Source organism: Hemitrygon akajei, chromosome 30, assembly GCF_048418815.1.
Source record: "Hemitrygon akajei chromosome 30, sHemAka1.3, whole genome shotgun sequence".
Lineage (NCBI taxonomy): Eukaryota > Metazoa > Chordata > Chondrichthyes > Myliobatiformes > Dasyatidae > Hemitrygon > Hemitrygon akajei.
The window spans coordinates 42,927,268-42,942,405 of NC_133153.1; the positions used below are offsets into that span (position 1 = coordinate 42,927,268).

Below are 15,138 nucleotides of genomic sequence, written 5' to 3' on the forward strand. Positions count from 1 at the left end.
ATTTGGGCCCCTTATCTAGGAAAGGTTGTGTTGTCATTGGAGAGAGTCCAGAGGAGGTTCTTGAGAATGGTTCTGGGAATGAAGGGGTTAAAATATGAGGAGCATTTGGCACTTTGGCCCTGTTCTCACTGGAATTTAGAAGAATGTGGGGAATCTCAGTGAAACCTACTGAATGTTGAAAGGACCAGATTGGTTGGATGTGGAGAGGATGTTTCCTATGGTGGGGTATCCAGAACTAGAGGGCACAGCCTCAAAATTGAGGGGTGACCTTTTAGAACAGAGGTAAGGAGGAAATTTTTAGCCAAAGAGTAATGAATCTGTGGAATGCTCTGCCACAGGCTGCGGTGGAGGCCAAGTCCGTGGGTGTATTTAATTTTATTAGTTTCCTGATCATTCAGGGCATCAAAGGGTATGACAAGAAGGCAGGTGTATGAGGTTGAATGGGATCTGGGATTAGCCATGATGGGCTGAATGGCCTAATTCTGCTCCTATACTTTATGGTCTTTTGGATTTATCCTTTAGTCTGTCAGAGATTGTCCTGTCCATCCCCTCTCCCCCACTCTGCAGCTTCTCTCTTACCAAGGTCAGAAACAGGCTCTCTTTCTCCCACTGTCTGATCTAACCAACAGCGTCTGTTTTAATTCTATTTCTTAGCATCTGCCGATAATTTTGACACATTCCAATCACATTACGCAGTGCTTTCTCATAAATGTCAGGGTCAATGAAGTATTGTATACCAATTTGTGTACAAATTGTTCGTGTTCCTGAGGGTTTGAAATAGCAAAACATCTGGTTTAGATTTGATCTGGAAATTTTCAATTACCTTCTACTTGTGGAAGCAAGGATAGCAAATCTTTTACTGTAAGGCCCACAAGAACTGGAGAAGACTATAGGACATAGGAGCAGAATTAGGCCATAGGCCCATTGAGTTCACTCTGCCTTTCAGTCATGGCTGATTTAATATTCCCTCTCAACGCCATTCTTATGCCTTCTACCTCTAATCCCCTGACTAATCAAGAACCTATCAACCTCTGCTTTAAATGTACCCAATAACTTGGCCTCCACAGTCATCTGTGGCGGTGAATTCCACAGATTCACCATGTTCTGGCTAACAAACTCTTATCTGAGGGTTTCTACTAATCGTGCAATGAATGGGGATCTGAAGCACAGATCCACAAAAAGCCATAAATGTTACAATGATTTGGAAGGAAAGATACTAAAAGATATTGATAAAGGACAGTGAACCAGGATTGTAACAGATCATGTCATGGACAAGTCACAGAGGAAGCCCGTGTTCCTGTAAAACAGGGGAGGTTGATTTGAAGGGCCTCTGTCTAATTCAGTGCAGTGATGAACTATACCGATTCCTGAGCTAATGACATGCTATTTTCCACACATTTGCTCTGTATTGTTCTCCCTGAAGTCAGCTAGAAGTAGGACCAGGAACTCAGGCTCAATCTGATATTATGTGCAACAACCTTGCACTTACCATCAGCAGAACCATGGAATTGATTGTGGACTTCAGGAAGAGGAGGTCAAAGGAATACACACAGGATCTATCCCCGGCCCGATATATTGATGCTGTTACAAAGGGATACACACAGGATCTATCCCGGGCCCGATATATTGATGCTGTTACAAAGGGATACACACAGGATCTATCCCGGGCCCGATATATTGATGCTGTTACAAAGGGGTACACACAGGATCTATCCCGGGCCCGATATATTGATGCTGTTACAAAGGGATACGCACAGGATCTATCCCGGGCCCGATATATTGATGCTGTTACAAAGGAATACACACAGGATCTATCCCGGGCCCGATATATTGATGCTGTTACAAAGGGATACACACAGGATCTATCCCGGGCCCGATATATTGATGCTGTTACAAAGGGATACGCACAGGATCTATCCCGGGCCCGATATATTGATGCTGTTACAAAGGGATACGCACAGGATCTATCCCGGGCCCGATATATTGATGCTGTTACAAAGGGATACGCACAGGATCTATCCCGGGCCCGATATATTGATGCTGTTACAAAGGGATACGCACAGGATCTATCCCGGGCCCGATATATTGATGCTGTTACAAAGGGATACACATGGGATCTATCCCGGACCCGATATTTTGATGCTGTTACAAAGACAGTGGCACAGCACCTGTATTTCATGAAGAGCTTGAGGAGAGCTTTGGTATGTCACCAAAGACTCTCACAAATTTCTGCGGAGGTACTATGGAGAGCATTCTAACTGGTTGCATCACTATCTGGTATGAAGGGATCACTGCACAGGATTGGAAAAAGATGCAGAGGGTTGTAAACTCAGCCAGCTCCATCATGAGCATTAGCCTCCCCAGCATCAAGAACACCATCAAAAGGTGATGCCTCAAAAAGGCTGCATCCATCATTAAGGACCCCCGTCACTCAGGACATGCCCTCTTCTCATTGCTACCATCAGGGAGGATGTACAGGAGCTGAAGCCACTCACGTGGTTGTTACCAACAGCTTCTTCCCCTCCATCAGATTTCTGAATGGTCAATGAACCCACAAACAGGATCTTACTATTGTTTTCCATCTTTCTGCTCTACTTATTTATATTGTATGTATACTTAGTGTAATTTATAGATTTTATTATTATGTATTGCATGCACTGTACTGCTGCCATAAAACAACACATTTCACAACATATGCCAGTGTATTAATTCTAATTCTGAGAACACACACCAGTCTACCTTGAGGGGGTCAGTGGTGGAAAGGGTGAGCAGTTTCAAGTTCCTGAGCATCATATCAACATCTTAGAGGATCTATATGGGGCCCATCAAGTTGATGCAATCACAAAGAAGGCATGCTAGCAGCTCTGCTTTGTTATGAGTTGAAGAGAATTTAGTATGTCACGAAAGGTTCTTGCATATTTCTATGGGATGGAGGCTGCAATGTGCAGGATCGAAAGAGGGTGTTGACTCAGCCAGCTCCATCACAGGCACAACCCTCGTCAACACTGAGGACATCTTCAAAAGGCAGTCTCTCAAGAGGATAGCATCATTATTAAAGACCCTCACCATCCAGGGCATGATCTCTTCTCGTAGTCTTCAGGGAAGACGTCAGGAAACATTGAATCCCCTCTACCATCCAATTTCTGAACGGTCCATAAACACTACCTCACTGTTTCTCTCTTGCACTGTTTATTTGTAACTTGTGGTAATTTTCTGTTTTGTACTGTACTGCTGTCACAAAGCAACAAATTTCACGACGTGTCAGTGATCATGATTTCTGATTCTGGTGCTTCAGTTTCCTCCCACGTTCCAATGATGTGTGGATTTGTTACTAAACTGCCTCAGTGTGAGGGTGAATGATAGAATGAGGGAGAAGTTGAAGAGAATGTGAGAAGAATACAAAATGAAACTGATGCGCAATTGGTGTACTGTAAATGAGTGGTTCATAGTTGCAGACTAATGGGCCACACAGCTTGTTTCCATGCCCTGTCTCTCTGTGACTGAAGTGCAGAAACTATGTGAGTTAATGCGTGTGCTAAAATTACAACTTGTCAAATTCTCCTCCCTCACATCAGTTTCCACCAGTGTTTACTAATGATAATGTATTGCTGTATATAGATAAATGTGCAAGAAAACATTTTCTGAGTAAGTTACTTTATTCAACTTCTGATGTTCTGCTTTTTGAAATTATCCAGTTGGATGCAGAGCGCATAGAGGACTTGCGCCTCATAGAATTGGACGAATCTCACAAAAGTGAGCACACGGTTTTCATCACGCCACCTGAGCTTCCAAGCCTTCCTAATGAAGAAGAGTATCCTCTTCAGTACAGGTATGTGTCCAAGCAAGTGTGGAGATGAATCTCAACATGTGAGAGAGATTCGCAAATCATTTCCTACTCTTGTTTTAAAGGGATTCTATTTTTGTTAGTGTCACTATTAGATAATTATTGAACATTATTAAAATTGGTGTTACAGAGAATTTCCAAATCTCCTTGCATGATGGTGGTTTGTATGTTTCTGTAACAGGGTGAAATCCAAACACTTGTTCCACCATGGTTATCTAAGGATGTGCTGAGTTGTAATTTAAAAGTCATGATTTAATTACAGTCTCTGATGCTTTTTGTAAGCTGACATACAGTGTTTATAGTATAATTTAGAGAATCATAATTATGCAGCAGCCTTCAAATCACCCCCACAGCCATTGCCATTTTTATGCAGTGTCATGGTTTATATTTGTGCCGAGGACTAACTCTGATTTGAGTTGCTGCTATATCATTTTCTAAATAAACTGCATCCCGTGGATGATCTGCTTTTTACTTTGGAAGCAGAATCCTTATTGATCTGTTGTTCAAGCTTCAAGAATAGAAAGTAGATTCCTCTCAAAGTATTGCCTTTTTGCTTGAACATGCTCCCAGAGGTTCTCTGGGTCCTCCAATAGCTCTAACAAATAGTTCACCCAAATTTCTGATAGTGACCTCTCTAGGGTAGAGGCAAGTCCTTAACTCGTTCTCTTTGAGGAATGTAATCTGGCCATCAGAAAGTGCCATAGCAGCTGGCATTTTCTCTGAACTTGCTACATGCTGTGACTGGGGTAAACCACAGAAATGTTGGAAATGATCAGCTGGTCAGAAGTATCTGTGGCAAAAACGTAACACTTATTATATGCCGTCATTGGTGTTTTGACCAAGCATGTGTTCCATTATTCTCTCCACGAATTCTGGATGCACTGTGGAGGGTCATCTGCGTTTTCTGTTTCCCCTCCTCAATTGTTCCACTGGAAGTATTAATTTGGTGTCCAACAGACCCGTTGGGTTTTCCCTATGTTCTGCTTTCTTTCCACATTTTCTGTTTCTTGTTATCTCTGAATTTACTTGTGGTTGGAATATATATTCCAATAAGAGTTGTATTCTAGATAATGTGCATTAAAGCTGTCAATTAATTATGGTCTTTAATGAGTGATGATCATGGGCTGCTCCTGTTCTTTCAGCTACATTGGTTTTCCCGTGCTATCACCACAGCTGTTTGACAGACCAGTGAGTTTATTAAAGACACCAGCCAGCAGGTTAACTTCAAAAAATAGTTGTCCCAACAGTCCAGCACCAATGGGTAGAAGAACCAAGCAGGTATGTGACTAATATATGTATTCTGAGTGTGCCTGTGATACAGTGTGTGTGAGTATTTGTGACATATCAATCTGTTATCATTATCCATTATCCTGTGGATTGTGAAGCTGTAGCATTTAACAAGTGATACAAGTAAACAGAGAGTGACAAATCTGATGCTACATTTCATACCACCTCTGTACAAGGAGAGTGAGAGAACTTTAAAAAGGCAGTATGGATATTCTCGGCATACAAGTATTTATTTCATTCCGCAATATTTTATTAATAATTTTGTTGCATTTTAGGAGATAAAGTCAGCTCAAAAAATGGCAAAACGTTATTCATCGATTCCTCAAATGTGGTCAAAGTGCCTCCTCCTTCACTGCTATGGTCTCTGGTTTATGTGCCTTCCTGCTTATGTGAAGGTATGCCACTCGAAGGTCAGGGCCCTTCGGACGGCTTACGATGTACTGAGAAAGATGCAGCTCAAGAAGTTGGATCCACCCGATGAGGTGAGTAACATTGATGTGCTTGATGTATCCCTCTTTGACAAGGAGCAAAATTGTATCACCAAACACAACTAACGATGCACAAATCTTGTTTGCTATATGTCGTAATTAAATTTTAGTGTTAGCTTTGTACCTGTCTGTATTCTCTCATTTTGTTTTAAATGATAATAAGTTCCTACACTCCCTTTTAGTCTCCTTCATCCTGAGTTTGTGCTCTGTGATCCTAAATGGTATGTGAACAGGTGTCTGACATGTGTTCAATTCTCAGTTCAAAGGGCGAACTTTCACTGGCAGACAATGGTTCAGCTGCTGAATCAACACCAGTTATCCCACGTTTTCATCAGATTAATTGCATTCCCTTGCATTTGAGTGGTAAAATGTGTGCTGAGCCCAGTTACTTGTTCCTGTAGTTGTGGCACTACCAAGCATCAAATTTCCTGTCCATGGAACCTCTTCAAATTTACCTGCCCACATAAATGTATCTAATCATATTCATGATCCATGAGATCATGCAAGCCATGATACTAATTAACAGATTTACAACAGGACCATTTTCAGTGAAGATCGGCATTAAACAGCAGTGCACCATTTATAAATTATCTGCCAAAGATAAAAGCCATAGAGGCATATAAAACAGTGCAGGATTGCACCAGCAGGTTTTTCTACTTGGATGCAAGGTTAGACAAGATTGTGGATCTGGATCTTGGTAAGTTGCTTTATTATTGTTACATGTACCAAGGTACAATGGAAGATCTTGGTTTTGCATGCCATTTATACAGATCAATGTATAAGTCAAGTCACTTTTTATTGTCATTTCGACCATAACTGCTGGTACAGTACACAGTAAAAATGAGACAACGTTTTTCAGGACCATGGTACTACATGAAACAGTACAAAAACTACACTGAACCATGTAACAACAACACAGGAAAAAAACTACACTAGACTACAGACCTACCCAGGGCTGCATAAGGTAAACAAAATAGTGCAGACATTACAATAAATAATAAACAAGACAATAGGCACAGTAGAGGGCAGTAAGTTGGTGTCAGTCCAGTCTCTGGGTATTGAGGAGTCTGATAGCTTGGGGGAAGAAACTGTTACATAGTCTGGTCGTGAGAGCCCAAATGCTTCGATGCCTTTTCCCAGATTGCGGGAGGGAGAAGAGTTTGTATGAGGGGTGCATGGGGTCCTTCATAATGCTGTTTGCGGATGCAGCATGTAGTGTAAATGTCCGTAATGGCAGGAAGAGAGACCCCAATGATCTTCTCAGCTGACCTCACTACAACAGTGCATCGAGGTAGTGCAAGGTAAAACAGTAACAAATTGCAGAATCAAGTGTTATATTTGCAGACAAAGTGCAGATGATAAAGTGAAAGGCCTTAACAAGGTAGATTGTGAGGTCAAGAGTGAACTGTATCGGAGCAGTTGCGAGAATGTGGCAAGAATGCATGCGCCCAATTGATCGCACAGTGAACTGATTGGGGCTCCTATGCGCAGAAAGTCCCTCTCTTTTAGCGCAGGCTTTCAAGTGCATCAGTTTTTCATCTTGGCAGATCCGGTTCATCACTTGCTCTATAAGTTGCTCAGTGTATACAGTAGTGGCTAACATGACATTCTGCACATCACAGTTCCCAAGGAGACATCAGATTGCGTAGAGCACGGGTTCCCAATCTGAGGTCCATGGACACCTTGCTTAATAGTATTAGGCCATGGCATAAAAAAGGTTGGAGACCCCTGGAGAGAGAGTTTAAAACAAGTGAGTGAGGACACGGCGCATTTTGCACACCAGAGTTCTCAAAGAGCCATCAGATTGCGTAAAACAAGCAAGTGTTTAAAAGAAACGAGCGGGGTAGTCGGCATATTTTATACATCACAGAAAGGGAGAGAGTGTTTAAAAGAAACGAGCGGGGACAGTCAGCATATTTTGGGTTCCACATCTCAAGGGGACATTGGATTACGCATAATGAGGCACTTGGCAATCAAAAGAAGTTAAGTTTATGTGGGAGTGGGCCAGTGTTGAGGCTTCAGCTCATCGAGGCTTCGGCAAGGAGAGGCGTAAATTGTAGGTAGATTTTTTTTCATCATTTATTCTTTATTATTTCACATTTTAGAAGAGTGAGGTTGTCAGGCAGGATATTGGAATACTCCTCATACAGGTTGTTAGAAGGCAAGGAGGCCGCCAGTGTCCCTGACAACTACAGCTGTGAACCATAGCCTCAAACAGACTGTGTTAAGGAGTTAGATAAACTCTGGATCATTAGGTGGGCCGAGGGGTTGATAGACAAGACATAAAGAGAGGTAGATTACAACAAAGGTGCAGGACACAGGTCACAAGGGTGACCATCAAGAAGGGAAACAGGATAGCCAGCAAGTGCAGTGTTGCCCTGTCCCCTCAACAACAGGCATGCCACTTTGGATCCTGTTTTTGGGGGGAGGGTGGACAGCAAGCAGAGGAAAGTTACAGCAGTCAAGTCTCTGACACTAACTCCAGCTCTGAAACTCAGAAGGGAAGGGGGGATAAGAAGCGAGCTGTAGTGATAGGGGATTCACTGATTAGGGGAACAGTAAAGGGGTTATGTTGATGAGAATGAGATTCCCGGATGGTATGTTAACAGAGTCAGGGACGTCTTGGATCTAGTCCACAGCATTCTTAAGTGAGAGGGTGAACAGCCAGAGGTCATGGTCCATGTAGGTACCAATAACATAGGTAGGAAGAGGGATAAGGTCCCGCAAAGTGAGACAGGGAGTTAGGTTCTAAGTTAAAGGACAGGACCTTCAGGTTTGTGATCTCAGGATTGCTACCCGTGCCAGTGAGGCCAGAGATAGGAAGATCACAGTTTAACACGTGACTAAGGAAATGGCACAGGAGGGAGGGGGTCAGATCTTTAGTCCATTGGGCTCTCTTCCAGGGAAGGTGGAACCTGTGCAGAAGGGACAGTTTGCACCTGAACTGGAGAGGGGACAAATATCCTTGTGGCAAGGCTTGCTAGTGCTGCACAGGGGCGGGTTAGAGTTGCAGGAGCATGGGAACCAGACTGCCAGAACAGATAGTGGAGAGGTTGTGGAGAAAAATGTTGTTAGGTCTACATACAAAGGCAGGAATCAAAAGATCAAGCATGCTGGGACTAATGTTCTGAACTGCGTATGTTCCAAAGCAAGAAATAGCGTAGTAAAGGCAGATGAGCTCGGCATGGATCAACACATGATTATGATATTGTAGCCATTAGTGAGACTTGGTTGCAGGAAGGGCAGAACTGATAGCTCATTGTTACAGGCTTCCGTTGTTTTAGATGAGATAGAGCGGGAAGGATTAAAGGGGGAGGGGTGGCATTTACTAATCCGGGAAAATGTCACAACAGTGCTCAATCTAGTAAGGTTTTATGGGTAGAACTGAAGAATACGAAAAATATTACCACGTCATTGGGGCTGTATTACAGACCACCTAACAGACTGCAGGGAATAAATTGGTAGAGAGGTTACAGACTGTCTCAAGAAACGGAAGGTTGTGATATGAGGTGATTTTAACTTTCCACATATTGACTGGGATTCCTATTCTGTAAAAGGGCTGGATAGAATAAAGTTTGTCAAATGTATTCAGGGAGAATGGAATCATGGCTGGGAGAGGGGAGGGAGCAGGAAGCACAAGAGCACCATGGTCAATATATCAATTGTTTTTTGAATCAAATAACCTTGCCTGTTGTTTAAGGGCTGGGTGTGTCTGCACCCCTACCACCACCATCTCTCTCCCCCGGGGCCCTGGCATTCCTTCTGTCACCTTCCCAACATCCTTTGTCCTGCCAGATTTACAAATTCGCTCTCCGCTCCACGTTGACCAACACGGTACTGTATGTATGCCTAAGACTTTTGCACAGTGCTGTAGAAGTGAGGCAATGCAGCAGCGATGTTATGGACCCTGTACAGATTACTGAGGAGGAGGTGTTTGCTGTCTTGAGACAAATTAGGGTGGATAAATCCCCAAGGGCCTAACAAGGTGCTCTCTTAGACCCTGTGGGAGGCTGGTGCAGAAATTGTAGGGACCTGAGCAGAAATAAAGCATCTTTAGCCACAGGTGAGCTGCCGGAGGATTGGAGGATAGCCAGTACTGTTTTGTTTGAGAATGGCTGTAAGAGTAAACTAAGATGTTATAGGCCAGTGAGCCTGACATCAACAGTGGGAAAGTTATTGGAAGGTATTCTGAGGGACCAGATATATAAATATTTGGATGGAGAGGGACGAATTAGGAATATTTAACATAGCTTTGTGCATGGCAGGTTGTGTCTAACCAGTCTTGGAGGTTTTCAAAAAAGGTACTAGGAAAGTTGATGAAGGCATGATGGTGGAGTTTGTCTACACGGACTTGGCAAGGTCTTTGACAGAGATTGGTCAAGAAGGTTCAGTCGCTTGGTATTCAAGATGAGGTAGTAAATTGGATTAGACATTGTCTTTGCAGGAGAAGTCAGAGAGTGTTAGTAGAGGGTTACCACCGTACTGGAGGCCTGTAACCGGTGGAGTACCGCAGGGATGGGTGCTGGGTCTGTTGTTGTTTGTCATCTGTATCAACAATCTGGATGATAATATGGTAAACTGGGTCAGCAAATTTATAGATGACACCAAGACGGGGGTCATACTGGACAAAGGAAAGCTATCAAAGCTGGCAGTGGAATATGAACCAGCTGGAAAATGGCAGATGGAATGTAATGCAGACTATTGTGAGGTGTTGTACTTACATAGAAAACCTACAGCACAATACCAGGCCCTTCGGCCCACAAAGCTGTGCTGAACGTGTCCCTACCTTAGAACTACCTAGGCTTTGGGAGTATCAAACAGGGTAGGTGAGTGGTAGGGTACTGAGGAGTGTGCTAGAATAGAGGGATCTGGGAATATGGATTCACAGTTCCTTGCAAATGGTATCACAGGTAGATGGGGTCATGAAGAAAGCTTTTGGCACCTTGGCTTTCACAAATCAATGTATTGAGTACAGAAGTTGGGATGATCTTAAAATGTTATTTATAAGACATTGGTGAGGCCTAATTTGGAGTAGTGTGTGTGGTTTTGGTCAGCTATCTACAGGAAAGATGTAAGTAAGATTAAAAAAGTGCAGAAGAAAAATACAAGGATGCTGCAGGGTCTTGTAGACCTGAGTTCTAAAGAAAGATTGAATAAGTTAGGACTTTATTCCCTAGAATGTAGAAGATTTGAGGGGAGTTATGATAGAGGTACACAAATTTATGAAGGGTATGGACAGGGTAAATGCAAGTAGGCTTTTTCCACTGAGTTTGGGTGAGACTACAACTAAAGGTCATGGGCTAAGGGTGAAACATTAAATATTTAATGGGAACGTGAGGGGAACTTCTTCACTCAGAGGATAGTGTTAGTGGAGTGCACTGCCAGCACAAGTGATAGATGTGGGGTCAATTTCAACATTTCAGAGTAATTTAGGTAGGTACATGGATAGGTAACATTGAGATAGAAGCTTGTATGTGTTTTCAAGTTTTTGTATCTTCTTTCAATGGGTGAAGAAGCACACTGCAGGTGGGTGAGGTCTTTGATTCTACTGGCCACTTTACAGCATGGTGTAGACAGAATCCATGGAGGAGAGGCTGGTTTCTGTGATGTGCTGAGCTGAGTCCACAACTGTCTGCAGTTCCTTGCAGTCATGAGCAGAGCTGCTATGATTCAGGATCAATTAAAAATGGTTGAAAGTCGACAGAGACGTACCAAATTTCTTTAGCCTCCTGAAGGAGTGGAGGCATTGGTGAGCTTTCTTCGCATGGCTGTTGCTTGTTATTGAAAGCACATGGTGTCATTCCTTTTGTGATGCCCCTCACAACCTTGAAGTGTTGCAGACATGACCATACAATGTTGCAAACTACATCTGATTCCTGAGTAACTGGGGAAAAATGAGTATTCCAGGGAACTATTTAAACACATTCACCAAGTCTTCCTGAAACTTGCTGGTCTGCCAGCACATCAAGATGTCTTTAGGGCAGGGTTCCCACCCTGGGGTCCAAGGACTCCTTACTAAATGGTATTTGTCCATGGCATAAAGAAGGTTGGGAACCCTTTCTGTAGAGGAATGTTACCGACTGGCACATTCCAGGCTGCAGGATGCATGCTGAGGGTCGCACTGTAGCTTAGTGCAGCCACTGAAAGGGCTCAGTGGGTTAGGACTGTAGTGTGGAGTTCTGCTATTGGAGAGGGAAAGTCTGGTTTGGTTCAGCAAGCCCCACAATTATTGTACTAGTTTACCACCCCAGAGGGCCACATGAGTGGCAGCAGTGCTATTCGGAACCTAATAGAACAGTACAAAAATTATTGACTATGTATGTAAGAATTAAAACACACCGCACTTTTTGTCTTACTAGGTCTGTTACCGTGTCCTGATGCAGTTATGCGGCCAGTACGGACAGCCAGTATTAGCTGTCAGAGTCCTGTTTGAGATGAAGAAAGCTGGTGTTCACCCAAATGCTATTACATATGGTTACTATAATAAGGTAGGGGCCTTCTGTACATTTACTAAAATATTTTGGTGTTGCTTTTTATTGTAACTAACTTTGCTTATTCTTCCTTAATGTTATACTTCATGATTATTGTCATTCAACTGATGAATACAGCCAAACAAAACAATGCTCTCTGGACCAAGGTGCATAACACAGTTCATTTAACTCACACACCATACACTGAGTGATATTACCACAAATAATTAACAACTAATAAAATATATTCCAGAAGATGCATTTACAAAGCAAGTTAAAGAGTTAACCACAAAACGCGACTGGCACTTCATATGTGATGAGACCTGGGTGATGGCAGTAGTTTCTTTGAAGGGCCCGATAGAGTGGACATGCAGGGGACGTTGCCAATAGTGGAAGAGTCTAGAACCAAAGAGTACTGCTTCAGAATAGAGGGATGTCCATTTAGAATAGAGATGAGGAATTTCTTTAGCCAGATGGTGGTGAATCTGTGGAATACCTTACCAAAATGGCTATGGAGGCCAAGTCACTGCATATATTAAAGCAGAGGTTAATGGGTTCATGATTAGTCAGGGCATCAAATGATGGACGAGGCAAGAGAATGGGGTTGAGAGGGAAAATAAATCAACCATGATGGAGAAGACTCGCTGAGCCAAATGGCCTAGTTCTGCTCCTATGTCTTATAGTCTTGTATGTCAGTGTGGACTTTTGTAGTTACTGTCAATGCTGCGTTTTATCACACTTCAGTCCATCTGCAGCAGGGTGGGTGGTTCAGGAAAGCATTGTGGGGGGCGCTGAGAGGATGCAGGGGGTGTCGAAGAAAAGTGACATCATTCTGAATAATCCCTCTCTCAGTCGAAAGGGCCATGTCTGCTCGGTGGCCTCTTCAATTTCATTGTAAGCTATAAATTCTTCTGAATCTGATTAAGAATAATAAATCCAAAACAATCTGAAAAATATCCACATTAAATCAATAAGCTAATTGCAGATTTTTAAAATTTCTAGCTTCAATGGCTTATCACCTAGAAGAATCTACAGTGCTTGTAAATTTTCTACTCGCAAAGATGACCTTTTTGGTTGAGCTTGCCTATATATAAATGGTTTATGAATGATATTCCCATCGAATTTACGTTGCATAACCTCATGAGGACGGATAACTAATCCATCAAAATCTAGTGACCAGGACTGAAACTTTCATTTCCCTATCACTTGTTCACAGAAAATTACTTATTTTCTCTTTAAAAAGAATGCAAAAGGCACATAAATGATTAATATTATTTGCCATCAAGCTTGTGACTTTAAGCTTTAACGCAAGTGAATTGAATTGAGCTGTAGAACTTTAGTGTAGATGAAGGCATTTATAATCATTGTTAGAACAACGTTGTTCCCAGAGGAATGTTGTTTTGTTTAGCTGATTGAGTGACAATAAACTTGAACGTGAACTTGAAAAATCCAAGCCCTTCACAAAATACTCTTAAAACACTGGAATTAAATACAAAACTTACAGCATTGCCTTTTGCTGCGCTGGTTTTCCTCCCTGGCATGTTTCCTTTGTCTTCTAAAGGCACCAATGTACTAGGATCTTGTTTCCATGGGAACTGGGTCTGATAGCTATCTAATTAGTGGTTTGCTCAAGAGTTGGTGTCCTCAGTGAATTGGTGATTTATTTGACCCAAAGCTGTCAAAGCTTGTCTTGGCCTTGTCCGGTCAGTGTTTGAGGAGATGTAAGTGAGAAAAAGGACACAAATAGTGGCTGTGATATTCCCCTTGTGCTCACATCAGGAAAACAGCTGAGATAACAAACCTTCACACCATACGAATTGAAATGAGCACATTCAGCACAATTCAAAATTGGAATTCAGGACTAAGGTGAATCAATATCCTGCATTTCTGGTCAGTCCTGGTGTCACTTTCATATAAATATAAACTGTTTGAAACACAGATTGCACTACCATCTATGGGAAGAGAAACAATATTTCAGGCCAATAACTCTCCAACAGTACAAGAAGACTGAGGAAACAAAAACATGTGTTATATTACGTCAAGAGAGTGAGAGAAATAGGAGAACAAAGGAAACGTCTCTGAAAGAGGTGCTCAGAGTTGTCCAGGTGATACAGTTGCTTACAACACCTCTCTGGAAGAGTGCAAATAGAGGAAGATTAATGTAGGGCAAGTGCTTGGAGCCAGAACTGTGACACGCAGAACTCAGCAGTTGTTGGGAATCTGAAATAAAATACTGAGAATATTCACAGATGAAGGGCACATACGAGGAGAGTGGGGAGGGAGAGAGAGATGTGAGGTAATGATACAAATGAATGATTTTGCATCAAAACTTGTGAATTCTAACAAAAGCAAGAAACACACAAAATACTGGAGGAATTCAGCAGGTCAGGCAGCATCTGTGGTGAGGAATAAACAGTCACTCTGGTGATGAAGAAGCTCTGGTTATCTGAAATTGTAAACTTTTTAATCTGTCTCACTCTGTACCCCAGTCATTTCTGATCTGAAACATACATCTAAGATTAAATGTATATAGTTAGTACCTTCTTCATTTGCCTTTGTTTTAAATGCTTCTGTTTCATATAATCTGTAACTTAGACATAGAGCACCAGAAATACTAGAGGTCAAGCAGCTTCTGGGAAGATGAAAACAATTGATGTTACAGTGACTGACCTTTCATCAGATTTGAGAACTGTTCGTGCGATGGTTTTCGTGCTGTACAGAGCTGGGGGGTGGGGAAGAGGAGAACACCGACTGACTGGTCTGTAGGATGTTGGAAGCTGGACATTAGGCAGTCTCCCAACCAGGAGCACATTGGAGTCGACAATGCTGTCACCTGCCTGCTGAACAGAACCTACTCCCATTTGGATAAGCAGGGTAGCACTGTAAAGATCATGTTTTTTGATTTCTCAAGTGCCTTCAATACCATACAGCCTTCATTGCTGGGGGGGGAAGCTCCGTTCAATGCAGGTTGGCACTTCCACTGTATCCTGGATAACAGAATACCTGGCTGGCAGAGACCACAGTTTGTGTGGCTTCAGAACTGTGTGTC

General features: G+C 42.5%; 1 protein-coding gene across 9 annotated transcripts in view; it reads left to right on the forward strand.

Moving 5' to 3' along the window:
- dennd4a (DENN/MADD domain containing 4A) overlaps window positions 1-15,138 on the forward strand; it is a 168,414-nt gene that overhangs the window by 108,492 nt on the left and 44,784 nt on the right. For all 9 annotated transcript variants that reach the window (XM_073032736.1, XM_073032739.1, XM_073032742.1 and 6 more), the window contains exons 14-17: window positions 3,696-3,829; window positions 4,987-5,122; window positions 5,407-5,613; window positions 11,979-12,107. In XM_073032736.1, the coding sequence (XP_072888837.1) occupies window positions 3,696-3,829; window positions 4,987-5,122; window positions 5,407-5,613; window positions 11,979-12,107 (606 nt within the window). The remainder of the gene's footprint in view (window positions 1-3,695; window positions 3,830-4,986; window positions 5,123-5,406; window positions 5,614-11,978; window positions 12,108-15,138) is intronic.